Genomic DNA, 27811 nt, shown 5'->3' on the forward strand with positions numbered 1-27811 from the left:
GCGCAGGTCCATGAAAAGGTGACTGGGGAAGTGAAAGGAGGCTAATTGAGGGCGAACGTCTGGGTGGAGTGAGTAGTATTTTGGAGACTATAGAGCAGTGTGGAGAGGGGAGTAATAGTGTGCAGAGCACATTAGTAGTTCTTGGGAGGAGAGTAGTAATGTGGGTAGGGGCGTGCGGTGAGTAGTAGGAGTGTGGAGAGGGAACTAGTAGTGTACAGGGAGGGCGTAGTTGTAGTGTAGCAAAGGCAAAGTTTTAAGAAGTGAGGTTGCAGGGTTGCGGTAGACAGGAAAGCGAGAACCATCAGATGGACAGAAGAGAAAGTGTCAGAGAGGGAGAGAAGAGACAGTGGATGCGGAAGGTGCGAGCGAAAGTAGGAAGAGATAAAGGAGAGTGACAGCTAGACCTAGGGAGAAGAATATTCAGACATGTAAGGTTAAGATCAAGTGTGGCCTGAGTGTTTGAAAGGCACAAAATCCAGACCCTAAGTTGTCTTGGGGACTTTAGAGCAGGGACCACCTGGATTATCCTCCGAGGAGACCTAGCTAGATGAGGTGTTCTGCCTTTTGGCCATCACCATTAGAATAGACAGGTCTTAGATTGTAGACGTTACTGATCATCATCACCCACTCCTGGAGTTCAGGGACACCTGGATTAGTGAGGGAATGCCCGTCACTAGACAAGATAACGAGGGACTGCCAGCCCCTTGACTACAAAACCAATAAAAGCCCTTGAACTGTTTTCGAAAGTTGGTGTATTCTTGAGCCATGCGTGACAATTGGCTGTCAGTTTATTCATTGGTTAACTCCTGTGTGTAAGGGATATTTGGGCACATCTCTTATGTGCTTGACCTGACTAGGAGTAGTGATAGGTTACCAATAAAAGGGAATTCTGTACAACTAAAAACTGTGTTACTGTCCAGGCAAGTGTTTTTGACTATTTGGGTGAGTGGCAGTACATTCATTTCGTTTTACTGCAATTGCAGTTATTGTGCACCATCTACTAGAAATAATGAGCCAGGAAATGGTTTTCAGTTTTTTTTGTAAAAGAATAACATGGCCAAATTTATTTCAGGCATGGGTTGCAGGTATAAGGCTTTTTCATGCAATGGGCTCAAAATATGCTCCTAGTACTAGAGACAGGATTAGCTGTTTCCTGTGACTGCTGTTTAACCGGTAAAGAATTACTCTTGCATAATTAATTGGTGTTTCAGGATAAGGAAGGCATGGTATCAACAGTAAGACAGACACAAGTGACCACAGTTCAAGGGTGTTTATTGGACTTCAAAAAGGGTTTGAAAAAGGCCTGTCTAACCCTAAATCTGAAGATGGGAGCAAGCTGCGACCATCAAAAAATAACACAGTGCTAGTGGTGTCTTGTGAAAATAAAAGGGCCTATACTAATAAACCTATTGCCAATCCTTACCTCTAAATACATATCGTGTGGGAAACAAATGTTATGCAAACGAAATAAGTATTCAAGAAATACTATGTCAGGATGTTCAGGCCCTTGGCTCCGTTCCCCACGTTTTCAGCAGGGAACAAGGCAGCACATTCGAGTTTAGCACAGTCTGTGGCTTCTCTAGCACGAGGTTGCAGTTCAAACATTAGCATCAGGGCTTTCTGTCCCCAAGTCTCTTTGCCTTTTCAAAGTTTCTTCTTTTAGAGGGGCTTGTTGCGACAAACAATACGTTTCTTTCGTCTTAGGATTTCACAAATACTCAAATTCTCAGGTGATTTACTGTTCACTTCAGATCCCCCCTCAACCAGGCTCAGATCCCCTTTAATACAATGTTCGTAGGTTTTTCATGTATCCAATTTCTCGGGTGATTCATGGTTCACCCCGGATCCCCTTCAGCTAGGCTCAGATCTGTTTCAACATAAACTCTTCAATCAGTCTCCCTCCACCGGGCTAGGGACAATTGAATTCACTCTAACACAAACTTGCTTTCATGTAAAGCTTTCAATTGATATCCCTCGTTTGGGCTCAGACCAAGTTTATCTGCTTTGTCATCAACTTTCTTGGTTATATCAACATCGAAAACATTTGATTGTGCACAGAATTTTGCTCGACCCACTGCAGGACCACTTCGATGCACAGTTCTTTGTCACTCTTTCACCTTTGTCAGCTCTCAGTTGGTACAGAGACCTTCGAATGAGCACACACGCGGCCTGACCACTCCGTCTCATATATATCCTGGTTTCAAAGTTTAATCACTCATCTGTTGTTCAATTTTACTCATGTTGGTTATCGCATGCGTTTCATACACTGTTCACTTCAGTGCTCACCATACAATGTTGCCACTTGCAACCTTGGCTTCAACACAGACCCATCTGGTATTGGTCTCCCCAACTCACTGGCTGTGTTGATTTCACTGCATCTGCTTTGTTGTAGGGGCCAAGAACAGTGCCACGATTGCAGGCGATTCTTCCCACCTTGATTATCGACTCAGGAGGGCCCCTGGTACCTCCGACACACAATGCAGGATTCTTCAGCCTGGTTTCCTGGTCTTACGCTTTCTATTCTCAAGGTTTCATGAAAGTAACGGTTCCTTGTTGAAAAGGTCAAGGGTACGTCCCTTCTTGCAATCCCCTTCTGTTTCCCCTTCTTTCTCCTCGTGTTAAACTGCCATCTTGGAACTGCTGTTTCCTCGTGTGCCTTGGCTTGCTCAGAATGTGCTGTCATGCTCTGCCTTTTATCCGTGTGGGCAAGTGTAATGGAAGTCAGGTGTGCGTGATGGTCAGTAATTGCCTGACCCTGCCTGATCATTGTATTGGGACATGTCAGGTATACGACTCTGGTGTTAGTCGTTTTCTCTCGAGCTGTCCGTGAGAAAGTGTTTGTGTTGTGAAAGGGGGGGGGGAGGGTTGAGTTCCTAAGTATCCTACCTGGTAGGATGGGGTAAAGGTGTTACAGGGAAGAGGATACTGCGTCTCGCTATCCGGTGTCCCACTCACACTCCCCGAAGACCCCTCATCCAGGTGATCCTCCCACACTGGTCCCAGTTTGGATCCAAAAGCAATGGCTGTGTCCTGGCCTCCTAGATGACAGATCCCGGGGACTAGTGGGTGAGACACCTTTAGGTTTCTCACCATGTCACAGGGGGTGGGATGGTGGACACTTTTCAACCTGGGACTGTAAGGGGGGGGCCCTATGACAAAAAACAGAACCAGTTCTGCCCCAGATATGTGAATTGGGAATTTTGATCTCCCTGGAATGTGCCACAAATGTGATCAATAGTTCCACTCTTGATATTCCAGTGCCTCCCCATACAGTTTCTGGTTGGTGTTTTTTCCCGTTTCAGAACACAAGTCCCACAATCTACCTGGGAGCAGCCATGAAGACCTGGAGCGAAATCACACACGCATAGGAGAAAAGAGAAACGTGACAATCAAGATGAACCATGATCCTTCACCACTTCCCAACAGCTACCAGCTCCTCAGAGAACTCACCCCAACTATAGGAAAACACATGTTTACACCCACAGCACACCAGGAAAACAGCAGGAAAACCACCAGACACTGCGCCTCATTATGAGTCCGGCAGTAACCGTGCCGGAAAAACCGGCAGGCTGCCGCCGGACTCCTATTACCATTACGCCTCTGTGATTCCCGTAATCACCGGGGCATTACGACCCCGGTGACCTGGGAATTCCAGAGGCGGAATTCTGTAAGTCCCCATTCCCATGGTGTCGCATAGGACTCCATGGGGACAATGGAAACACTGGTTCTGTCTATGACGGAGCCAGTGTTTCCATTTGCGCCTGCAGGTGGGTGGCGTTACTCCCGCCAGGTCAGACCTGGCGGGAGTAACACCTCCCGCCTGCAGGACTCTGAATTAGCCAGTCCAGAAAGAACGGTGGCAGCATTTTTACCGCCACTGTCCTTTCCCGGACCGGCAGGGTCGTAATGAGGCCCACTGTCTGCAAAACGGTGCTGGAAAATGCATAGAGATTTAGTGGGGCTGTTTATGCATCTTGCTTCAGTCCTGGAGAAAAGTAAGGCACTGATTGTTGCAGAGCGTCAGGTGAGCGATGCAGCCAAGGGGATAGGGGACCGATCCACCAAGTTCACACTTTAAAAGCACACAGAAGGAAAGACGGTGTGTGTGTTGTTTAGGTGAGGTCATAGGAAGAATTTAAATTGGACCAGGCAGAAGATGATCGGAAGAGCGGAATGTTAGAGGATTGGTGGCAGAGTTTAGTACAGGTGAAGTATTGGTGAGAGAGAGTACCAGTTGTTTATAGTGTAATGTATGAAGTGGGTGCATAGCTGGTGAGGGAGAGGCAAAGATGGACATAGCGTGGAAGACAGGAATAGGGGAGTGGGGTGTGTGATGATTCGCAAGTTGTTGTCCCTTCTCCCCAAAGGGGAGCCCTTTCCCATGAGGCTAGGGAGCTTCCGGCCGCTATCCAGTAGTCCGCGTAGGGGTGGTTTAATGCGGAAGGACCTAATTGGGAGGGACACACCCTCTGGGGACTAGGACGATCCCCTGGGGTACAGCCCATTGAATGTTGTCACTCTCAACATTCTGTAGCCCTTCTGCACCATTGTATTGAAAGTCAATACATGTACTGTTGCCATACCAGAGATAAAGCACAGCACAGATGAAGGTCATTGACTATGCCTGTAGTGGTATGAGGTGGCCCTGAGAAGTAGTCAGTTGTTAAGAGACAAATAACTTTTATAATCCGCATGTGAGGAACTTGTATAAAAAAGAACAAAAGACTATCAAACGGGTAAAGCCCAGCTGTGTCAAGTGTGGCTGTGTCAAACCATGTCAGGTCTGGCACCAGGTGTGAAGGAGAACCGGCAGGAGAGATCTAGGTGCTGCCGATTGACTGGACGGAAGAGGAAGCTGGTAAAGTGCTGTGGGGTCCTCCACAGGGTCGGCAGGAGCAAACCCGGGTAGCAGACCAAGCAAGAGAGCAGAGCCGCAGAACAGATGAAAGAATGACCATGCAGCCGACGGACTCACGGCCCCAGGAAGTCCCAGTAACGTACTCGATCCAACACAAGGTAACTGGAGGTATGGGAGACGCAGAGGGGACGCAAGGGTAGAAGGGAGGCTGGTTCACAAAGCTCTCACTCGCCTCAGTAGTGGCAAGCCCGCTACATGGTATAACCAGAGAAGGGTCTGGGACCGGAAACCATATACTGAGAGCGTAAGAGGACATCTTCCTTGTCACAGCGGGAAAGAGAAAACCACTGACCACCAGAGAAGGGTCTGTGATCCCAACAAGATTTGGGACTTTGTAACAACAAACCAGAGTAGCTAAGTGTCCATCAAGCTGAATGACGCCCTCTCAGCTGTCTTCTTAAAATGACTGACCCAAGGACCACTTTTTGAGAAGAGTAGACTCAAATAAAAATGAGTCTACTGCCTCATCTCTACATTCATTTAAAAACCAGCTCCAAGGTTTCACCCTTTTCCTGAACACGATAATTTTAGTTTTGATCATATTTAATTTTAAACTATAGTTCCCAAAATAGTCATTTGTGTATAGCAGGCCCTGTTGGAGACCTACCAGGGTTATGTCCAAAATAGTCGGGTTATCGGCATAAAGATGTGTGCTATCAAATGTACTCTTCAGGGAGGGTGGATTAACTTTCCTAAGAGAAGTACTAGGGTTAGTGTCTGGAAGAAATAAATTGGGGCCAACGGACATCCCTGCTTTTCACCTTTATTGGTGGGGAAAAACAATGTATAATTCCCCGATCTTGTATATCGGACAAATGCTTAGGTGTCTGCCTATCACAGTTAGATAAGATTTATTAAACAATGAAGAACCCAAATAAAATGTAACTTATGCCACAAGTTGTTTCTAGCGATTAAATCCAATGCTTTCTCCAAATCTGGAAAAAGCCACAAATAATATCCCTCCCTTAACCTTACCGTATTTCTCCATGAATGGTGCTCAGAATTAATCAGTGGTCCGCTGTACTAAGCCCTCCACTGAAACCCACTTGGAAGTGTGTCAATATATTGTTACTTTGAGCACACGCCTCCAGTCTGAGCAACAAACATTTAGAGAATATCTTGCTGGCCATGGGGAGGCTGATGGTCCAAGGACTACTTGTCCAAGGAGCTGGCATAATGCCTGTTTCGACGAGTGCACTAACCAGAAAACTATTTTGTGCCTTTCGAAAACATGGCCCTCTATAAAAGCTCTGTTTCTCGATAAATACTTTATTTGTGGTCTTTTAGCAATTGTGATATGCCCTTTTGAAACTATAATCTGTCCAGTCATGCTACCACCTCTCATTTAATCATGTTTCAATTTTCTTTTTGAGATTTTACATACTGCATCAAACCATGGGGCATCCCTTTCTATAACATGGACCACCTGGACTGGGTGTCGCCGTCTGCCAATAGCTCTGTCCCGGATAGTTTCAACCAAAGACTCAAACTAACATTTTCCTTTGTGGCCTCTGAACTGTTTAGCAGTTTTAAGAGAATGGGCCTCATTACACGGTAGGCGGTAAGGGTTTACCGGTACCGGTAAGGGCACCGGTACCGGTAAACCCTTACCGCCTTACGAGTTCCCTTTGCAGGACCCAATCTTAACGGCTGGTTTTACCAGCCGTTAAAGTAGGGTGCCGCAAAGGGACCTCGGTGCTAATTACGGTACCGCAATTTGCGGTACCGTAATTAGCTCCTTCCCCATTCCCATTGTGCCCTATGGGGGCAAAAATGGGAATGGGGAAGAGCCTTGGTGAATGGGGAATTACCGCCCCCGCTCACCTTGGAGTAGGGCGGTAATTCCGCCATCCACCAAGGCGGACACGGTAAAATACCGGCGGCAACCATGGCGCTAATAGCACCATGGTTACCGCCTACCGTGTAATGAGGCCCAATATCTTTTAATATCTTGTGAATTAGTAATTCTTGGCAATGCCTTCTTGTCAAGCTGAGGCACAGCCAAACAGCCCCTATGGCTGTCGGACATCATCATGGTGCCTACCCCTGGCTATTGGAAAATTAACTGAAGAGGATAGTGATCACTCTCTGTACATTCAGAAATGCTAAATGTCATAACATTCCTGAAGAAAAAAACATCCACAATACAGTAATTAATGATTGAGGAACAGTATTACTGGTTGTGTATTCTAGGAATGCACCATTCGAATGTATTGTGTCCTCCCACGCATTCCTCATCTTTGTTAGGCAGAAACCTGTGCAGTTCCCTCTGGGACCACTGCAAAAGATTTAAGACTACAGGTGTTTGGCAGTAAACCCACTTGGTAGCAGTCTGTACCACACAGATTCACTTGGTAGCTGTGGCTGAGCAGTCAGACTTCCCTCAAGATGAGTTAGGCAGTATACAGAGTATTCACAATAGGTCTAGAGGACACAATAGAACAAGTAAACACTGACCAGGGCTTGGTGTAAAAGAGATATCATTATTTATTTAAAACCACATCTAGAAAAACACACAGGCACTAATAGTAAGAAATTCAAAAACACGGTCACTAAAAGATATACACTCCCTTAAAAGAATATTAGACAAGTCTTAAGTGAAGCCCCACTTATTTTCAGACAGCGGTGAGCGCTTAATGTAGATGGCACTCTAATAGTTCGTTTTTTAAAAGGGAGAGAAAAGCAGAGAATAAATTGAAACAGATCCCAACACTTTTTCACGAACACACAAGAGAGGAAGGCAAAGTAACACCGTGAATTCAGAGTCAGTAGGTCGGATCCGCTTTAAGAGGAACAAAACGAAATGTGTCCAAGGTCACACGGTTGCAGTGCACAAAAGTCTTGTAACGGTTCAAAAAGGAGTTGGACCAAAGAAAGGGACCAGTTAGAGGGTCAAGGCGGCCAGCCCAGAAGGTTAAGGGGTTATTATTACCTTGTAGCAATCTTTAGAAAGGGAGGCCTGGCGGACACGGTACCTTAAAGTGGTGAGAACACTCCAGCGGGGACAGTTGTTCCTGGCAGCGGATGCAAGTCGGTGCTTCGTCCGGGGGAAGAGAGGATCCCGTCGTGGAGGAAGACAGGAGTCTGTTGCACTGCCAGGGAAGAAACCAGCCGCAGAGTTTCTCAGGTACAAGGAGCAGTCCGTTGATTCGCGGTTCAGTGGTGAGTGGCTATCCGGCCGCCGGGGTGCTTGGCACGGGCAGTTCGACCACAAACCGGTCTGGGGTGTGAAGAAAGAAGGTAAACTGGTTGTGCCCACCAGTCAGGGGAAGAAGCCTCTCCAGCCGGGAGATCTTCTCTGTCGTCGGGAAGTGGTGAGTCGGTTCCGCAGGGCTCCACCGGTGGTGTCGTCGTGGTAGGTCGGCTCAGCTTCTCCCTCGTTGGATTCTCAGGTCCTGTGGCGACTTCTGAAGTTCCAGTCCCCAAAGCCCTGCTTGTATGCATCATACCCCCATTCACTCAGCCTAGCTGTCAATCAAACATGCGAAGTGGTGAGCCGGCCGGCTCACCACTTGGGCCAATCACACAAGAGTGCGACTACCAAGGTAACTCAGTCCAGGGTGCCTAAACCCCCTCCCACACCCCCTGGGGTACCCAGACAGAGTGGCACCACTTTTGGAGGCTTCTGTGGAGAAGCCCGCCAAAAGGTGGAACAAAGGGCTCGACTTGGGTTGGAGTCACAGAAGAGAACACAAACGCCATTTAAGAATCGAGTCCTGGCAAAAAATACCAACCGGCAAATTAATATTAATTAAATAAACCGGCGGTATGTTCGAGGCTATGAGAATTAAATAATTAAAGTTGGCAGCCTCGAACAATGGGAAAATCCCATAGGGAAATATTCGCGGTAGAATATAAAAAGTAGTTTCCACTGCCACCAGCCAAAACTCGATCAGGGGGGACAGAGACGTGCCCCCTCGACTAACAGACCTCGGGGCAATCGAATTGCCCTGACCAGTACGTCCACAATATGATGGTTTGTACTGGTTTCTGTTAATAATTTGGGACTAGTAAAGCCAATGGTGACTTTACATGCCCTGGGAGACAGTAGTCAGTCACAGGGTATGGAGTCTATGGTGGGGTGTCACTATGAAACCCCTGTGTTATTGCACGGAGGGTGCTGTGTAACACACATAGTAAGAACACATGAGACCCTATGGAGTAAAGGACCCCATAGCCCATAAAACACATTAACAGTCAAAGGAACACCATAAATCATGTCCAAGAGTGGGAGAAAAAGAGTCTCACTCTTGGCAGGAGAAAAAAACAAACTCCAGAAATCCAGCAAAGCTGCTGGGGGACTCACTAGGTTAGGAAATTCAGCCTAAAGAGAGAATTATCCCTAACAATCTTATCATAATCGTTACCTAGCTTCCGCTGCTTTGAAAAACATTTTCACCAGGGGGGGCTGTGTTCGAGACCGCGGAGTTGAAGTGCCTTGAGGGCCGGCGTCGACGTCATCTGCTGTATAAATGGCTCGAGCAGTGCCCGTTAACTCGGTTATGTTTTTCCGACGCAACTGCTTCGTGTTACGAAAGGCGCATCAAGAATTTCTTCGACAATGTCTTCATCTTCAACTCCCCGCACACCCAAGACAGGGTTAAAAAAATGTCTGAAGTGTGGCAGGAAGATGTCTATAACCGAGCCCCATTGGAATTGCCTCTGGTGCCACAGCCCAGATCATCGGGTTGATGAGTGCGGGTCCTTTCAGGCCATGTCAAATAAGGCTCTTCGGGAACGCAGAGGTAAACTGGCGGTGGGGGAGGAGAAATGTAAGTCTTCAAAAAGACAAAAGGATTCGGATGAATCCGGTAGAAAATCCTGTTACAAGTCGAGGAGGTCGAGATCAGAGAGTCGCTCGAGGAAACCTTCTTCGTCCTCGACTAAAAAGTCAAAAAAGCAACATCATAGGTCTTCTTCCTCCTCGTCCTCTTCTGAGAGGAGAGTAACTTACCCATCTAAGCACGATTCCCCAGAAAAATGGGAGGCCTTCAGGGCTTCGATGCTTAAAATATTCGAGAAAGCGGCCCAGACCCCCTCGAAGTTGCTGCGTGGTGATCTTGCCTCTTCTCAGAGGAAAATCAAGATCTAAGCATGCAGGGGTTGAAAAAGAGTCGAGAGTGTCTTCAAGGGAAAGTTCCCTGATGCCTTGCACTAAGTCTAAGCCCCCGGTGCATAAATCGGAGCTAGCGGAATCGACGTCGAAACTAAAACTCGACTCGAAACCATCAACGACCATAGCGTCGAAACCACTGACGAAAATGACGTCGACACCATTAGCTGTATCGAAGCCTTCTTTGACAGCATCGAAGCCTCCTTCAACACCGTCGAAGCCAACGTCTACCCTATCGACGCCTTTAGCGAGGCTTTCTTTGATACCAAGACCGCGATTGCATTTGTTTTTTTATGAATAAAAGTTTGTAGCAACAACCATACCTTCACTTGGTCAGACTCCTCATTCCAGGTCACTGCATGATCCACAAAACATCTTTCAGTGATTGGTAAATGACTGCAATCTGCAAGCGCACCCATGTTTTGTGGTCCCCCCAGGACCCCTTGCCTCAGTAAACCTAATTCGCAACTGTGCTGCCTTGAAATTGTTGAGAAAGTCCTGGAAACCTAAGACTCCTTTATTGTTGGGACTTTTCAATAAGTACTGCAATATATGTAGTAGTTTCCCGTTTCTCGCTAACTGCAAAGTTAGTTTCTACAAGTCCTAACTGAAAGAACACTTTGGGGACGCTCACTAAAGGTAAGCCTAAAATAGATAAAATAGTCTTGGAGGTGCCGTGAATTTCATATCGCTGAGCAGAAATATGAGCATTTACCCCACAATTACCTAGTGTGAGAAGCATAATTCAGCATTCATCACTATAGTAGCGCATAGAAGTACCTAAAGGGTATTCAAATATGTGCACATGAACTGTTGACAATGTTGTAAATTCTATTTTTTTTTTCATAAAGCGCCAACTCGCCTGCAGAGAGCACTAGGACTGAGTCACTATCCGATGCAGGCACAGAAGAGTTGGATACCTCCGCCATCAAACAAATTGAGTTTGGTGGGATTTTTTAAACTGTGCCAGCGAGGGGAGTTGGCTGATTTATAAATCCACCCCATCATGTTCATGTGCGCAGCACTCACCCAGTCAATCCAAGACACATTCTCTTGTTTCTTAAAATCCCTGAACCGTTTAAGGTATTGGGTAGGTGTCTTGCCAAACTTGGCAATCAAAGCAGACTTCATGCACTCATACTGACCCCTTTCGTCCACACTCAGTTTCAAAATACAGTCATATCCACTTTGAGGCACTCTGCTTAACAAACACTTAGCCCAATCTCTCTTATCAACATCATGAATTGCACAAGCCATCTCAAACGCTTCAATCCATTGGATGATATCAGAACCCTCCACATACACACCAACCAAATCTTTCATAAACTTGGTTGCTGGGGACCTGACACTCAACTGGTTTAGCTGAAGTCTCCACTCAAGCTTTCTCTAACTGGATTCGCTGACATTCAGTGTCCCGCTTCTTGAGTTCGAGGTCCTTATCTTTGAGTTCAAGATCCCTATTCTTGAGTTCAAGATCCCTATTCTTGAGCTCCACTTGCTGTGCCAACTCCTGTTTCTTAAACTCAGCATCTATTTCCAACTTGCGATATTCAAAGGCCAATTACAGCCTTAATAACTCAAGTTCCAAGGAATTGCTGGGGTTTGGAACAAAGGCAGCAGGAATGGTGGCATTCCCAGAAACAGATTCCTCCTTGGGTGCATCCCCCCTTTCAAGAGTTTCACCATCAGTCTGGTAGTCCACCAGAGCAGCTATCAGCTCAGCCCTAGACTTATCCACAAAGTCTAACTTCCTCGCTTCACAAGCATCTTGGAGAGCCTCTAAACTCATCCGAGTCAATTTACCATTCGCAATAGATTCCATTGCTTGTAATGCAGTCATCTTGTACACAACTAAACCTCAATTTAACAAAGTGCAGATATTTTGTAAGTGGCACGGTTATACACTGATTCTTAAAACCATAAGCATCCCACCGCTGCCACCAGTGTAAAGACTGGAGGGGGTGGGGGTCTGTACTTCTGCTCTCTATATGGTAGTGGCGAGGCACAGAAGACCCCAGCCAAGATTCTCTATTATTGGTAACGTAGTCGAGCAATCAAGGCCTAGCTTCTCAGGAAGTGATGCGGGCTGGTTCTTAAGTACAGTGTAGTCCCCAAGCACCCACAAAGGAATGTCCGCACACTGTATTAGTTCAAACACAGTCTTTATATAATTTATATTCAAGGTTATGTACAATATCACGATAACTCACGTTGTGCTCGTTTATCTATAATGGCAAATATACAGTTCTACGTGGTACCACAATTACTATTAGATCTCCTTCAAGTGCATCAACTGTACTGTTAAATGTCACACAAATCAGTTTGTAAAGGAAACCAACAATATATATAAGAGGAAAGCAGTTGGTTAGAACAATTGGCAGAATACTGGCCCTGCTACCGAGACACAGTTCTATGTGGATCTACGGCCCTTCTGGAGTGTCCTCCCGTTAAGGCAGGAGTCACGGGTCGTCGAACGTCCGACAGAGAACAGGATGAGCTAGGACGGTGAAGTGGCAGTTTCTTTCCTAGCATTGCTCGTTGACGACAAAGCGTAAACATCCTGCGAGGAAGAGGCATGCGGGGCACCTCAGTGTCGATAGTTCTGGACTGCAAAGAGTTTGAAGAACTGTGGCCCAGCAAGGGTGTCGCGTCGTCGGCGTCTCTGTGGTCTTTGGGTGGCGGGAAACCCATCGGTGGATGCTCCTCGGCGCGTCGACGGCCTGGCCTTCTCCAGCAGGATAAGACGGGCGGTGATGCAGAAAGCGTCCTTGGATCACATGAAGTTCTAAGGCAACAGGAGCACGGCGGCTCCAGTCGGCGATGGCGGTCGTCGACGGGGGTGGGCAACAGTCTGGGTGCTTCTCTTTGGGATTCCGAAGCAGTCCCAGTCTCCGGTCGGCAGCCTGTCGTAGGTCTGTCTAACAGGGAGCTTTGGCAAAGATCAGCTGGTGCACAATGGTCCCTCGTAGCTCGGGAAGAGAGCGCCTTCCCAGGACCTCTCTGGGTCAGTCCTTGAAGACTCAGCAGCTTTCAGGTCGATGAAGATGAGCAATGGCAATTCTTCCCTTCCAGCAGGGCTTCAAGGTCAAGCGTCGGTTACTCCAGTTACTCGTCGTAGTGGACTTCAGCTTCTGAACACGATTCCTAGCAGTGAGAAGTCCCCAGATATACTGTTGATCTCCCATTCATTCCGCTGGGTCACACTCAAGCATCCAATCACGACTACGGGCATTCATGCAGGCAGACAGCCAATCAGGCACACGAGGTATTGAGGCCATTCACTTCTCTCCAGACACTCACAACAAGTTATGTGTATTGGGACAAGTACCGAGCCATTCAACACTCCAAGCCGCATTCATACCGGTTTCGGGCAGGGTTGTCTCAGTCATTGTGTCAACCACCAGATACTAGACACCCACAACACAGAATGCATATTCGTTACACACTCTATTCACCCAGGTCCCACCCACAGGAGGTACCCACAACATACATCACCGGGAAGGCTCCAGCTAGTCTGGCCGGGCCTTCACAACAACACCATATATGGCACTTCCACCCAACAGCCAGTCAGGGGGAAGGGACAGAGTCAGGGCTTCCCAGGACTTTGGGAAAACAAGGTAATGGGGAATAGAAAGCAAGAGGCCACAGGGGCCATCTTGTTTTCCATCAGGAATCAACAGATCCCAATGGCAAGGCCGAGGTATCCCAAAATGAAGGATACTCTGCGCACCTGTCAATTTCAGCATGGAGCTGCCACCAGCCCATACCCTCCTCTACGGGCCACCCACAGGTTCCAAAAACATACACTAGGGGCACAGGGTTGTACCCCCACCCATGGGTGCCATAAGGGTATCCCACTGGTCCGTTCACCAAACCAAAAGAGAGAGCTGCACCGCCAGAAGTCCCACATGAACTCCTGTGCGGAAACCACGACAGAACACACGATAAAAAGCGTAAAGGATACGGAGGCCCTGTCCCTCCGATGCATTTCCAGCATCACAATGACCTTAAAGCCTTGCAAGTGGATTGGACTCCAGGACAGGAGATCCTTGTGATGGGGCCTACCAAGCCTAGGGCTTTGGCAGACAAGTGGACTGGACCTTTCAGGATCATCTCCAAGATGCGCAAAGTCAATTATCTGGTTGACATGGGAGTCCCTGGGGTAGCCCCTCAGGTATTCCGTGTTAACAGGCTCAAGCCTTTCCACAGGCGAGCAGAAGTCTCATATCTCTTGCTATCTTCAGAGCAAGACGAGGATGAGAGTGAGCCCCTTCCTGATTTGCTGCATAGCAAAGTGCATGGAAGGAGTGCATCTCTCTCCAGATCTGACGACAGAGCAGCAGAGTGCCTGCAGTGCTTTGCTCCGGCGTATGCCTCTAGTTTTCACTGACGCCAGGCCTTACACCGTGGTGTAGGCACGAGATTGACACTGGTGACCGTGTGCCTGTCAAAAGCAGGTGCTACCGTATGTCATAATCTGTAAAGAACCACATCCAGCTGAGGTCGCCAAGATGTTGGATCTGGGTGTTATTGAACCCTCAACCAGTCCCTGGTCCAGTCCAGTGGTCCTTATCCCCAAGGCAAGTTCCCAGGCAGGTACCAAGGATTGGAGGTTTTGTTTGGACTAAAGAGCAGTCAATGCCGTCACCAAAACTGACACGCACCCATTGCCCAGGGCTGATGAGCTCGTGGACACCATAGGTGCTGCCAAATTTGTGAGCACCTTTGACCTTACCTCCGGCTATTGGCAAATAGCTCTGATGGAGCATGCCAAGGAAAAGACGGCGTTCTCAACACCAGACGGACTCTACCAGTTTAGGGTCATGCCTTTTGGGTTGAAGAATGCCCCTGCCACCTTCCAGAGATTGGTCAATCATGCGCTCAGTGGGTTGGAGGCCTTTTGTGTGGCCTACTTGGACGACATTGCCGTCTACAGTTCCACCTGGAAAGAGCATTTGACACATCTGGATAAGGTGTTGCAGGCCTTGAAAAGGGCTAACCTCACTATCAAGGCCACCAAGTGCCAGATAGCTCAGGGGAAAGTCACATATCTTGGTTATGAGGTAGGAGGGGGTCAATTCCAACCTCTGCCCAGTAAAGTACAGGATGTACATGACTGGGAGACTCCCACTACTCAAACCCAGGTGAGAGCCTTTTTGGGCCTCACTGGGTATTATCGCAATTTCATGGCAGACTATGGAACCATAGTTGCACCCCTGACAGCTCTGATTTCACCCAAACCTAGGAAGGTTAATTGGACTGAAGACTGTCAGAGGGCCTTTGATGGCTTGAAAGAAAGTCTGTGTAGGGCACCTGTGTTGTGTGCACCTGATTAAAACAAGCCCTTTATCGTTCAAACTGATGCCTGCGACACTGGAATTGGAGTTGTCTTGTCCCAGTTAGATGACAAAGGGAGGGAACATCCGATCATATTCATCAGTAGACAACTCAAGGGTAGAGAACTTAGGTGGGCTTCTGTTGAAAAGGATTGTTTCAGCATAGTTTGGAGCCTTAGGCGTTTTAGGCCCTACCTTACGGGGTGTACCTTCAAGGTCCAAACAGATCATAAGCTCCTGACGTGGCTTATGCAGATAAAGGGTGAGAATCCAAAACTGCTGAGGTGGTCCATTAGCCTGCAAGGGCTAGACTTCACCATAGAGCATAGACCAGGGAAGAGTCACGATAATGCAGATGGCCTTCGCAGAAGGTATGTTGACCGTCTGAATGAGGGTGTCTATCTCGTGGGAGATTAGGCACCCTAACCTCAGTCTGGGGGGGGGGGAGTGGTGTCTTTGATGCTGGAAATGCATCAGAGGGATTGGGCCTCCGTATCCTTGTCCTTTACTGCTTTTTATCATGTGTTCTGTTGTGTTTTCCGCGCAGGAGTTCATGTGGGACTCCTGGCGGTACAGCTCTCTTTTGGTTTTGGTGACCAGACCCATGGGATACCCTTATGGCACCCCTGGGTGGGGGTACAACTCTGTGCCCCTAGTTTGTTTTTGGGCACCTGTGTGTGTCCCACAGAGCAGGGTATGGCCTGGGGGCAGCTCTGTGCTGAATTGACTGGTGCCCTTAGCGTCCTCCATTTTGGGATGCCCAGGCCCTGTCATTGGAATCGGTAGATTCCTGGTGGAGACAAGATGGCCTCCGTGGCCTCTTGCCTTCCATCGCCTGTTACCTTGATGTTCCCAAAGTCCCGGGAAGCCCTGACTCTGTCCCTTCCCCCTGACTGGCTGTTGGGTGTAAGTTCCTTATATGGTAGCGTGGGGAAATCCTGACCAGACTGGCTGGAGCCTTCCCAACGACCGTATGTTGTGGGTACGCCTGTGGGTGGGACTTGGATGAATGGAGTGTGTGACGAATATGCATTCTGTGTTGTGGATGTCTAGTATCTGGTGTTTGACATAATGACTGAGACAGCCCTGCCCGAAACTGGTATGTATGTAGTGTGGAGGGTTGAATGGCTGGGTACTTGTCCCAATACACATAACTTGTTGTGAGTGTCTGGAGAGAAGTGAATGGCCTGAATGCACTATGCACCTGATTGGCATAGTGTTTGGATGGTTGAGTATGACCCAGCGGAATGAATGTGAGATCAACAGAATATCTGGGGACCTCTCACTGCTAGGAATCGTGTTCAGAAGCTGAAGTCCAATACGACGAGTAACTGGAGTGAAACTGAAGCTTGACCTTGAAGCCCTGCTCGAAGGGAAGAATTGCCGTTTCTCTTCATCGACTTGAAAGCTGCTGTGTCTCCAAGGACTGACCTAGAGAGGACCTGATAAGGCGCCCTCTTCCCGAGCTACGAGGGACCATCGTGCACCAGCTGATCTTTGCCAAAGCTCCCTGATAGACAGACCTACAACAGGCTGCCGACCGGAGACGGGGACTGCCGCGGGATCCCAAAGAGAAGCGCCTGGACTGTTGTCCACCCCCGTCGACGACCGCCGTCGCCGACCGGAGCCGCCGTGCTCCCATTGCCTAAGAACTTCATGTGATCCAAGGACGCTCCCGTCTGCATCACCACCCGTCTTATCCCACTGGAGAAGGCCAGGCCCTCGATGCTCCGAGAAGCATCTGCCGGTGTGTTTCCCGCCACCCAAAGACCACAGAGATGCCGACGACTCGACGCCCTTGCTGGGCCACAGTTCTTCAAAATCTTTGAGGTCCAGAACTACCGACACTGAGGTGCCCCGCACGCCTCTTCCTCGCAGGACGTTTATGCTTTCCCATCAACGAGCACCGCTAGGAAAGAAGCTGCCACTTCACCGTCGTAGCTCACCCTGTTCTCCGTCGGACATTCGACGACCCTTGACTCCTGCCTTAAAGGGAGGACACTCAAGAAGGGTTGTCGATTGCCCGACGAGGAACGCTACTACGCCAGGTACTTTGGGGTTGCAGAACTATTGGAAAGTCTCTGGTGAACAATATATGGACTGGGCTTGTGATACATCTTTATTCTACAGGCTGCCCAGGCGGGGGGATCTCCACATAGAACTGTGCCTCGGTAGCAGGGCCAGTATTCTGCCAGTTGTTCTAACCAACTGCTTTCCTCTTATATCTAGGGTTGGGTTCCTTTACAAACTGATTTGTGTGACATTTAACTTTACAGTTGATGCACTTGAAAGAGATCTAATAGTAATTGTGGTACCATGTAGAACTGTGTATTTGCCATTATAGATAACCGAGCACAAAGTGAGTTCTCGTGATATTGTACATAACCTTGAATATTAATTATATAAAGACTGTGTTTGAACTAATACAATGTGCGGACATTCCTTTGTGGGTGCTTGGGGACTACCCTGTACGTAAGAACCAGCCCGCATCACTTCCTGAGAAGCTAGGCCTTGATTGCTCGACTACGTTACCAATAATAGAGAATCTTGGCTGGGGTCCTCTCTGCCACTCCTCTAACATATAGAGAGCAGAAGTACAGACCCCCCCCTCCAGTCTTTACATGGGTCACTGCCACTGCTACAGAAACGATACAGCGAAATCTGTCAGGCTGCATGTTGGGCATAGCTGATGCTCTTGGAAACTTGAAGGAAAGAGTTGTCATTGAGAAGATGAAAGGCAGCGGAAACAATTTGTTATTCATAAAACAGAAATTGCGCTCAGAAACTGTCATTGCTCTTTTTTAGAAGAAAAACACAATCAAGAGACTTGAAACATAACGTGCAGAAAATGGACATCTTTGATTTTTGACTAGTTTCTTTAAACAGATTAGATGTAAGTAACTTTTAAACAAAAAATCGGAGTTTACAAAGGCGGCAAGTAAATGAGTAAGTGAGGTTCAGAAGCGACCAAGCTATTTACTTTAAAAGGTTGATTTCTTTTTAGAACATCTTGTTCGCAATTACATTTGCAGAGACCACTGAAGCTATCTGACTGCAAAAATATTACATGTCCTGTGTTTTCAGATTGAATGCCCTTTTGCTTGTAATAGAGAAAGTAAATAAACTGTACAGATTGTTCACTGCATTTTAATGCAGTATGGTTTTTCAAAGCACTTGGCTCTTTGAAGTTATTTAAGCAATAATTTGTGTGAAAGCTATCAACGCAAAGGTCAAATAAGAGACTCAGTAGTCTGGTAGAGAATGGACAACGCAAGACATTTATTGATAGTTTGCAGACTGAATAAACAGACAACACCCCCGATACCCAATCTAACCCAACCCGCATCTGAATTGTCTTTCCCTTATATCCCCTCATGGTCTTCCCCCACCCTCCATGGCATCACAATTACTCTTTTTGCTTATCACTTTAGTCTGTGCCATCGGTTTCCATCGGGATCCTTCTCATCACGTGGTCTTCTTATTCCGGATTGGTCGCTGTGGTCTGACGATATCAGTCATCCACCTCCTCAGACAATGGGCGTTAAGCTACCACTTTCTGACTTGTTTCCGGAAATAAGAGCCCATTGTCTTGACTAGTTCAAACGTGTTTGATCCAAGGTGGAGACCCAAATGGCCTTCATCCAGTACCCCTGAGAGCTCTTCAAAGCACTGTCTCAGCAGTCCTACTGTGCATGCTTGGGCAGAGGAGTTCCCGGGGCTGGGACATGTACTACAAAAGCCAATAGGTGGCTTTTCCCTATCCAATGTCCGCTAGGATTGATAGAAAAATAATAAACGCTCTGGCTTATTTACATGACAAATGGCACTTCAGGTATTCAAATATTTCTCCATACTCTTCCCATATTCTCATTTACCTTCCTATATGTTAATTGCCATTGTGCGCCATTATACAAAATATCTCAACACATATCACGTCCCCACCCCCTGGGGGTCCTCAATGGTGTCCGGACATTTCATGGACAACAATTGGTCGACAGGACATTTGGTCGACGTAATTTCGTTGAAAACCAAATGGTAGTTTTTTTTTTTTAAAATTTATATATTTATTTTTAAGGTTGTAGTTTAGGGAAAAAAGGTTTTTTTTAGAAAAAAAAGGGGTTGGGGGGGGACCCCCACAAAAAAAAAGGGTAAAAATAAAAAATTCGACCATTTGGTTTTCGCCGAAATTGGTTCGACCATTTGTCCAGTCGACCAATTTTTTTCGATGAAATGTCTGGTAACCGTCCTCAATGTTCCCAGACCCCCCTTTTGTGCTTACTGCGCAACTATTCAAACTAAGCTTATTCCCTGATGTAATGCCCAATTCACCTGTTTTCCTTTGCACGTGGAGTTCTGTCTCTCTCTACTGTATGATCCAATCCTGCTTTTCATTTGTGCAGGTGAACCATCTATCACTAGCAGCATTAACTGCAATAGGTGCAATCCTTATCATGAGTTTTCAACTGTTGCCCCAGTACTTTTGGCAGCATTACAGTTTCCTGCTGTATTTCTAGCAGGGCCAATTCACCTGTTTTCCTTTGCACGTGGAGTTCTGTCTCTCTCTACTGTATGATCCAATCCTGCTTTTCATTTGTGCAGGTGAACCATCTATCACTACCAGCATTAATTGCAATAGGTGCAATCCTTATCATGAGTTTTCAACTGTTGCCCCAGTACTTTTGGCAGCATTACAGTTTCCTGCTGTATTTCTAGCAGGGCAAAGGAGGGCTGAGGTCGGGGGCTGACCAAAGATGAGGCGAGCTGGAGGGTCTGTTGTTAATCACCACAGCTCCGGTACGGTGACATCTCATACAGCACCACGCCTGCCTTGCCAATGTGAGAGAAAATACTATGAGACATACTGTGGTGGTAATGTAAGGTTGCTCAGTCAATTCCTGATTTATTGCACATAGGACATCTCCTGCACCACACAACTTAACTGATAAATGGGCTGTCTCAAAACGCCTGCTTCTCCTGGTTCTAAACCGTTTATAAAACCTGCAAGCTCTTAGTCACAACATTTAGATGTCTTACCACTTCTTTCCACTTTCTCTAAATCGTCAATTCTATGGGGTACCAATTTAGGCCACCCCTTCAAGAACTCTACATATACCTTCACCATCCTTTTAGTAGCCGGCCAGTAAACAGTGAATTTCTTAGTACCTGTATTAATAGTAAACTACACACCTGACTCTGGTGATGCAATCAATTCTACATAACGATCCTTACCCCGCAACAGCCTTCTCCATACCAAAGTATATCCAACCCTCTGTACCTTCCAACACACTCTATTCCCAACCAATAATATCTGTCCGTCCCCTAGCTTACTCGAGCACTGCAGCTTTGGGGGCTGTGAAGGCCATCATTCCCAATTGGAGCCAAGACTAAACCATAAGTCTTGAGTCATGCTCAGGGCAGAGATCAGTACCTACATTACCACCATGTTCTCTTCGTATCGTCATAACTGTTCTTCCAGTCCACTTTCTATACCAATAGATCAACTTGGAGATCATTTTATTTCTCCTTCTGGTAAAAAGAACAGATTGACAATAGTAGATTAGATCAGAGACAATAGTAGATTAGATCAGAGACATGTGAAGGTTCCGAATACAATACAGTTGGTTTAGTAGTTACTGTTGTAGTAATATTAGTAGTTGCACTTGTTTCTCTAACTCTAAGGTTAGGTCAAGGTCTCGCTGTGAATTCTTCCAATTCTAAGTTCAATACCTTCAGATAATCTTCATCGCTCATCCAATTGGGTAGAGCTTCTTCGGCTTAAGGTGTCCATTTTTAGTCCAGTATAGTATAGTTTCATTATTTCTACGAATCCTGATATCCGCTGCCGGCAGTAGTCAACAGCAGTGATAAATGTTTGCATTTGAGTTACAGTCTGACATTTCGGTATATTATAGACAACCTTCTTTCGGGAACTGGATGTCGCCAGACATCCTTTCATAATATGTCCCAAATAGTGCTGGCCATCCTGAGTTGCTGGCCATCCTCGAAGCTTGGGTAGAAGCTAGGGCGGTTGGGGAGAAGACCCTAGGGGACTGGTTAGACCCTGTGTACCCGAATGAAGAAGATCTTCCGGAAAGGGTAGTGGAAGATGACGAGGAAGACAGCATGAGCAGTGTTTCTCGCCAACCATCCCGCCAGAGGGCAGGCATGGTTTCTCAACACTCTAGAGTGTCAGTGAGGTCCGGGGCTAGTGCAGCATCCCGCAGGTCCCACAAGGTACATTGTTGTTCTGTCCCCATGGTCCTTCTCCAAAGGCCCCTAGTGACATTTTACAACCCGTTGCTCCCTTTGTGTTGAAACCAAGTATTTGTGAACTATTGCGATTAATTATTATACCGACTACCCTCCTGTCAGTATCCAGAGTGCATTCCTTTTCCTTCTTTGAAACTGTCTGTCCTCTACATTCCTTTACAAAGTGGGTTGTATTTTGTAGTTTGCTAAAACTGCCTGTTGTAATGATAATACTAAAGTAGATGTGTTTATACAACCTTGACTGGAAAGTCCCTTTTATCATTGGGTAATTGTATTTTTGCTGTGTTACAACTAACCAACGAACCACAACCTTTCAAAGATGAGCCCTCCGGTCCGTCCATGTTACCAAACTTGGATAAGGAGGTTTCTAATTTGCTTGTTTTTCCACTCTGTTTGGATCCCTTCTGGTGTACTAGAGGTGTGGGGCTGATTAATGGTTTAGAAACCGATATTCATCCCTGGACCACTGGAGCCCTGGAAGTTGATTCATTAGAGGTTGGTGGTGGGGCCACTTAGCAATTTTGTGCTTCATCCAATGTGTCTTTGACAATGTCTTGGTTAGATGGCACCTTCATGGCATCTCAGTAGTGACGAACTTTGGGCTACATGCTTGTGAGGGGTTATACTGAAGGTTCCAGTTGTCGGATGACCTCATCAGTGGGAAGTGCACAGTGTATGGTTTTGGATGAGGGACCCGGGGAAGGAAGGGAACAAAGAGAACATGCACCTGGTAAACCATGATTATGAAAGATTCCCGATGAGCGTAAAGAGTATGGGTAGCAGATCAGATGGATCCAGGTAGGGTTTCTAGGATTAGCTCACAGAGCTACGAGTTTAAGGCGCAATATTTCATAGCCATTCATGCAACTTATCATTGGTAGTCTGCTGACCGTAGGGCTCTAGCGATATTGGAGCTCAAAGAAAGTCACAACAAAATATTACCAAAAGCACATGGCAGCAAAATTGCTGGGGCAGAGTTGTGTGTGGCACATGGGACCAAAGCACAGGAGCGAAACTCACAGGGGCTTTTGGCATGAAAATCTGCTTGTGAATGAAGGGAAACCTTGGCTTGATAAGGTGTGAGCTACGTCTTTATTATTCTCCAGAACGTAAGATGTTCTGGATTGTACAAGTTCTTGTTGAAAGCGAATTCCAAAGTTTTGCCATTATGCTGGAGAAAGCCTGTCATCCTTGTCGCTTGTGGGCATTCAAGTACCATGTATTGATCATAACAGGTCCTAGCTATCAACATTCTCTTTTTGATGCCTAGGCATCTTATCACTCTTCACATTAATAAAACATACTCAAGGCTCATCTTAAATTCATTAAGGCATATTATTAAGACTTTAATCTCGGTCTTCCTCTAGAATATCTTTCTCTCTGTTCTATTTCTGATCATTAGTCTTAAGGAACATTCCTTTACTCCCCTCCCTAACCATCTTGTAATTCCTTGGCAAAACCTTTACAGTAAAAAATTGCTGGAAAATGTTTCAAGATGCAGCCAATCCTATAATTGTGTTTTTTCCAGGGTACGGAATCACTTTTCCCCAGTGTGCCAATATGAAGGGAATCCCTGAGTGAATGGGTCTGTCTGATCTTTAAGTGCAACATCACAATACCAATAGAAAGTATTTTAAGAAGGAGGAATGAAAGTAAAACCTTTTTTTTTTAAAAAAAAAAGGTTACAAATGAAATGTAGTCCTCAGTGACTGCTTTTTTTCTTTCCTTTGATCCATTGTTCTTCATTAAAATGAGGAAACCCCTGTTCTTTCTGTTGTATTCATAATTTGATTGCATACATGGATGCCTCCAATCAATATACTTGTTTTTCTTATTGATTTGAAGCCTACTGTTAGTTTAAGGATATTTTTTAGGGAGGTGATGGGGTCTTGTAAGTTTCAATATTCCACTGTGATTACCAGGATGCATTTGAACTGAGGGCTCTGTGTGATTCTGTGATATCGATGCATGTGATCTCATCTGCATAGATGGGTTACTCCCTGTATCCTATTTGGGAGTCCAACTTGTTTTTGATGTTGTAGCACGATGCAACAGCTCATTGAAAGAAATGACCAGGATATCATCAAATCAGGTTATCATGAGGCCATGGAGGAAAAATCTTTTTGGCGATTATTTGTGAATTTCAAGAGTCTATTTTGGGACGAATTGGTGTTTCTAAGCTATACTTGGGTGGACCCTTTAACTTTTATTGTGGGCAAAGCAATCATAAAACTGCTCACCTAAAGAACAAGGACAGCTCCTATCCAGTGCCAGGTTTTAGGTCCTTGGTCTAGAGGTTGGAGTGTTATTTAGTCTTCATCTTCATATATGCCTTTGCGACGCAACTGGAACTTGAAACACGCATTTCATGTGAGTATTTTTAGATTGGATCTAGGTTTCTCAAAGATAACACTGTAAAAGTGTGAGTTCTGTGTGTCATAGATTATTTCTTGCATTTGGAGGTTGTTGCTTTATCACTAGGCCTACAGGACCCAAACGCACTAATCTGCGAAGGTGATTAAATGTAAAGGCAGCCATTTGCAAATACAGATGTGTCTAGTTCAGATCACCAGTAATGGGAGTTAATTGTATTGTGTGCATAAATACTGTGCAAAGAACTGCTTCTTACCACTAACACATGTGTATCCCTTTCTCCTAGGTTTTATTGTGTTTGCTGTATGCATTCTTGTTAGCAGCCTGCTCCTGATTTTTGTAGCTGGCCCACGCTATGGCCACAGCAATGTCCTGGTGTATGTTCTGATCTGTTCCGCAGTTGGTTCCCTCTCTGTGTCTTGTGTCAAGGGATTAGGCATAGCCATAAAGGAGCTGTTTTCAGGACAGCCAGTTCTAAAGGAGCCACTGGGCTGGGTGCTCCTAATCTGTCTGGTGATTTGCATCAGTATCCAGATCAACTACCTCAACAAAGCACTTGACATCTTCAACACATCCATCGTCACACCAATTTATTATGTGCTCTTCACTACTGCGGTCATGACCTGTTCAGCAATCCTCTTCAAGGAGTGGCAGCACATGACAGTGGACAACATCATCGGAACAGTCAGTGGCTTCCTAACCATTGTTTTTGGTGTCTTCCTTCTCCATGCTTACCGGGACATCCCTTTTACCCCCGACTTGCTGCCCCTGTTCATACAGCAGGTTGGAAATACCTCCAACACATCTGCCTTCAGAGAAACTGGAAGCTGCCAGTCGCCTTTGCAGAAACCTCTCTTGCATTCAGAGGATATCCCCTTTCAGACTTCGGAAGAAGATGAAGATGTAATAAGGAGCATTTGAATTTCAGTTTCTGGCTTTTCCGTTAGGGAATACAGTGCAGTTTTTACAGACATGTTGCCATGGTTTCTATTGTAATTCTGTAAGCGTCTATTTAAATCAATGATGTAAAAGTAAAATGTGGTAGGAGCCACACTGGAAACCTTCCTGTGATGAAGGGAAATACTTTTCTTAGTAGAACGCACAACCCTTTGCCCTTTCCCGCAGAGCTAGAACTCATCACACTTTAAGCCTATACAGACAGTGTAAGGGTTTGACCTGTGGTTGCACACACAAAGTTGCCTTACTCCAGGTCACGTTTTTCCTTCACCGGAATTACAGCTTTGTCAAAAAGGAGGATATAAATAATTGTAAAGTGCAAGTTTTCTAAACGGGACAATTTGTTTCTGGCTTGAGTGACTTTTTTAAAGAACGCTTTTAGTAGTTGGGTTTAACACCAATAGTGTACTATTGGAACACTGAAATAATATGCATGGAACACAAAGCTGTAACAGAATGGAAAGTGATGAATTAGTGACCTGATTAATAATTTTCCAATTTGGGAAAACCTTGTATGTTAAATAGGAATGGTGATATTTCAAAAGATGTGAACCTTTATTAAAGTCCATTGTATGCTGCTAGATTGGGTGAGCCTCCATCATGGAGTGTAAAATTGAAAGCCAAAACTAAATGCAAAACAAAGACTATTTTAGTGAAGAATGCTTGCGAGAAAATACCTTATTGATGGTTAAAAGATGATCTACCTAAACAATTGGCAACTCAGTGTATCGGGACCACCTGGCTCTTCCTCAGTTGGTCCTTAAATATTGGACATTCTTTGAGTGTAGGACTACTTAATTATTCACATATTGTATGCACTATGTCTTTTAAAGAATTTTATTTGGACACTTGGTAACTTGTTCACTAGGGATCGCTAGCGTATGCTGCTCGAGATGTTCAGTGTGTGTTCTTTGGAGCAGAGATCAGCCGTCCGTTTTCATCATCCTACACAAGAAATTTTTAAACCATTTTTTTGCAAGTATCATTGCATTGTTTCTTCAGTGTCGCTAACAGTTCACACATTGTATTTTTGCATTTGTTAATTTCTAACGCGACGTAGCCCGCAGGCATCAGGGCGCACAGATAGACAACACATGGTTAGAACAAGACACAGAGTCAACATCAATTTATTCGAAGAGGATAGGTTTACATTTTTTTCGAAATGTGGTATTTCCTTCAGCGCGCATGGATATCGGAAGATTGTTCTGTGCACAAGCTGCTGTGAGGGGAAAGGATCTACCTTTTCCACTGACCCGTTTGGCATGTGGTACGGTAGGGCGGTGTGCTGAGCCTGATCGCAGGGTCCTGTTGGGTATGTATCGTATCAGGGCATACTTCAGGTAGTCCGGCACCTTTCCATGTACGCACTTGTGGGTTAGAGTTTATGTTTTAAATTGGATTCCTTTTTCCACTGGCAGCCAGTGAAGCTCCTTCCTGAATTTAGAGGTGTTTTCTTTCTTAGGGACATTGTGTATTATCCGAACATCATTCTGAATGATTTGTAACTTCTGAATGATTTTTTCCTGGTTCCACTGAGTAGGGCATTACAATAAACCAGCCGAGGCATTATTATGGCTCTGACTAGAGTTTTGCCTTCTCGTATTCCAAAGTTGCACCGCAGTTGATTTGACACATACAAAAGCTTTAGGTAACCTTTGCAGTCTCAATTGACAGTTCCACACAGTTTGAGTTCCTATACTTGTATGAGAAGTTCATGTTACTGTAAGTGGGCAGCTAGACCTTTGGGTGATCAGTTAACCAGCACAAATGTGAAGCTTGCTCTTCTTATTAGCAGCTGTGGTGGGTATGGTTGCCAATCTGGTTGCTTGGATATTGATATTTTATTTCTATCGCGCTCGTACACAAGTGTTTCAGAGCGCGACAAGGCAAGGGAGGGGAACAGGGGAGAACAAAATAGCGATCTTACTGGGCGCAGTGACAGTGAGAACGCGCAAGTGCCTGGGAGAGGGGGAGGGGAAAAGTGCATGGAAGGGGGGAGAAGTGAAAAGTGCGAAGCAATGGATAAACAGATAAATAACAATAAATAAATAATAAAGGCAACAAACAGTTTTAGTGCAGCCAGCAATTTGCAAGTGCTATGTTTAAGGCAGCAGACCGGGTAGGTCTGATAAGTGCAGGATGAAAAGGGGGGTGGGGCTGTATGGGTACAGATACAGACCCTAGTGCAACGGGTGGCCCGGAGGCAGTGTGGGAGGGTGGCAGGGTGAGCAGGTACCTGGGCCCAGAGTACAGAGGGTGGCCAGGTGCACGGTGCCAAGAGAGAACAGATCAGCAGGGGAGAGGCGGAGCAGAGGCAGAAGAAAATAGGAAGGTATTGAGGTGCTTCCGGAACCAGATATGATTCTCCTCAGGTTTTAGAGTAGCAGGGAGGCTGTTTTAGAGGGAGGCCCCAGCCGAAGACAGAGATCTAACCCCAGCTCGTTTCTTTGAAAAACGACTGACCCTGAGGAAGTTGGAGGTAGAGGAGCGAATAGCTCGAGAGGGGAGGTATTTGCAGAGGGATAGCTGAAGGTATTTTGGACCCAGGCCCAGGATCCTAGGCTATTTCTAGTGGTTGATGGCCACATGCCAAGCAGACTAACATCCATTGTCGCTTCTCCTGGCTAGCGTATTTACTTTTCATTTGCCCAATTATAGTTTGCCATGCAGCTTCCTCCCTTTATCGGGCCGTCATGGAAAATACAAATGGGCTCTATTTAAAACACACTTCACATACTCAGTGCCTACCTTGCCGTCTTCAACAAACTAACTTTAAAAAAAAACAGCAGCCATTTATCCTGATGTGCTAGTAGTAATAAACACCTCCGACTGGCTGGCCTTAGT

At 46.1% G+C, this 27811-nt stretch overlaps 1 protein-coding gene across 1 annotated transcript in view; it reads left to right on the forward strand.

Moving 5' to 3' along the window:
• The window catches only part of LOC138481112 (magnesium transporter NIPA2-like), a 304692-nt gene extending 278151 nt beyond the window's left edge, over positions 1-26541 (forward strand). The window contains exon 6 of the mRNA XM_069613028.1: positions 24297-26541. Coding sequence (XP_069469129.1) covers positions 24297-24931 — 635 coding nt within the window. The 3' untranslated portion in view covers positions 24932-26541. The remainder of the gene's footprint in view (positions 1-24296) is intronic.
• Positions 26542-27811: the final 1270 nt, after the last annotated feature.

This window comes from Ambystoma mexicanum, chromosome 5p (assembly GCF_040938575.1).
Source record: "Ambystoma mexicanum isolate Mex_15411 chromosome 5p, UKY_AmexF1_1, whole genome shotgun sequence".
NCBI lineage: Eukaryota > Metazoa > Chordata > Amphibia > Caudata > Ambystomatidae > Ambystoma > Ambystoma mexicanum.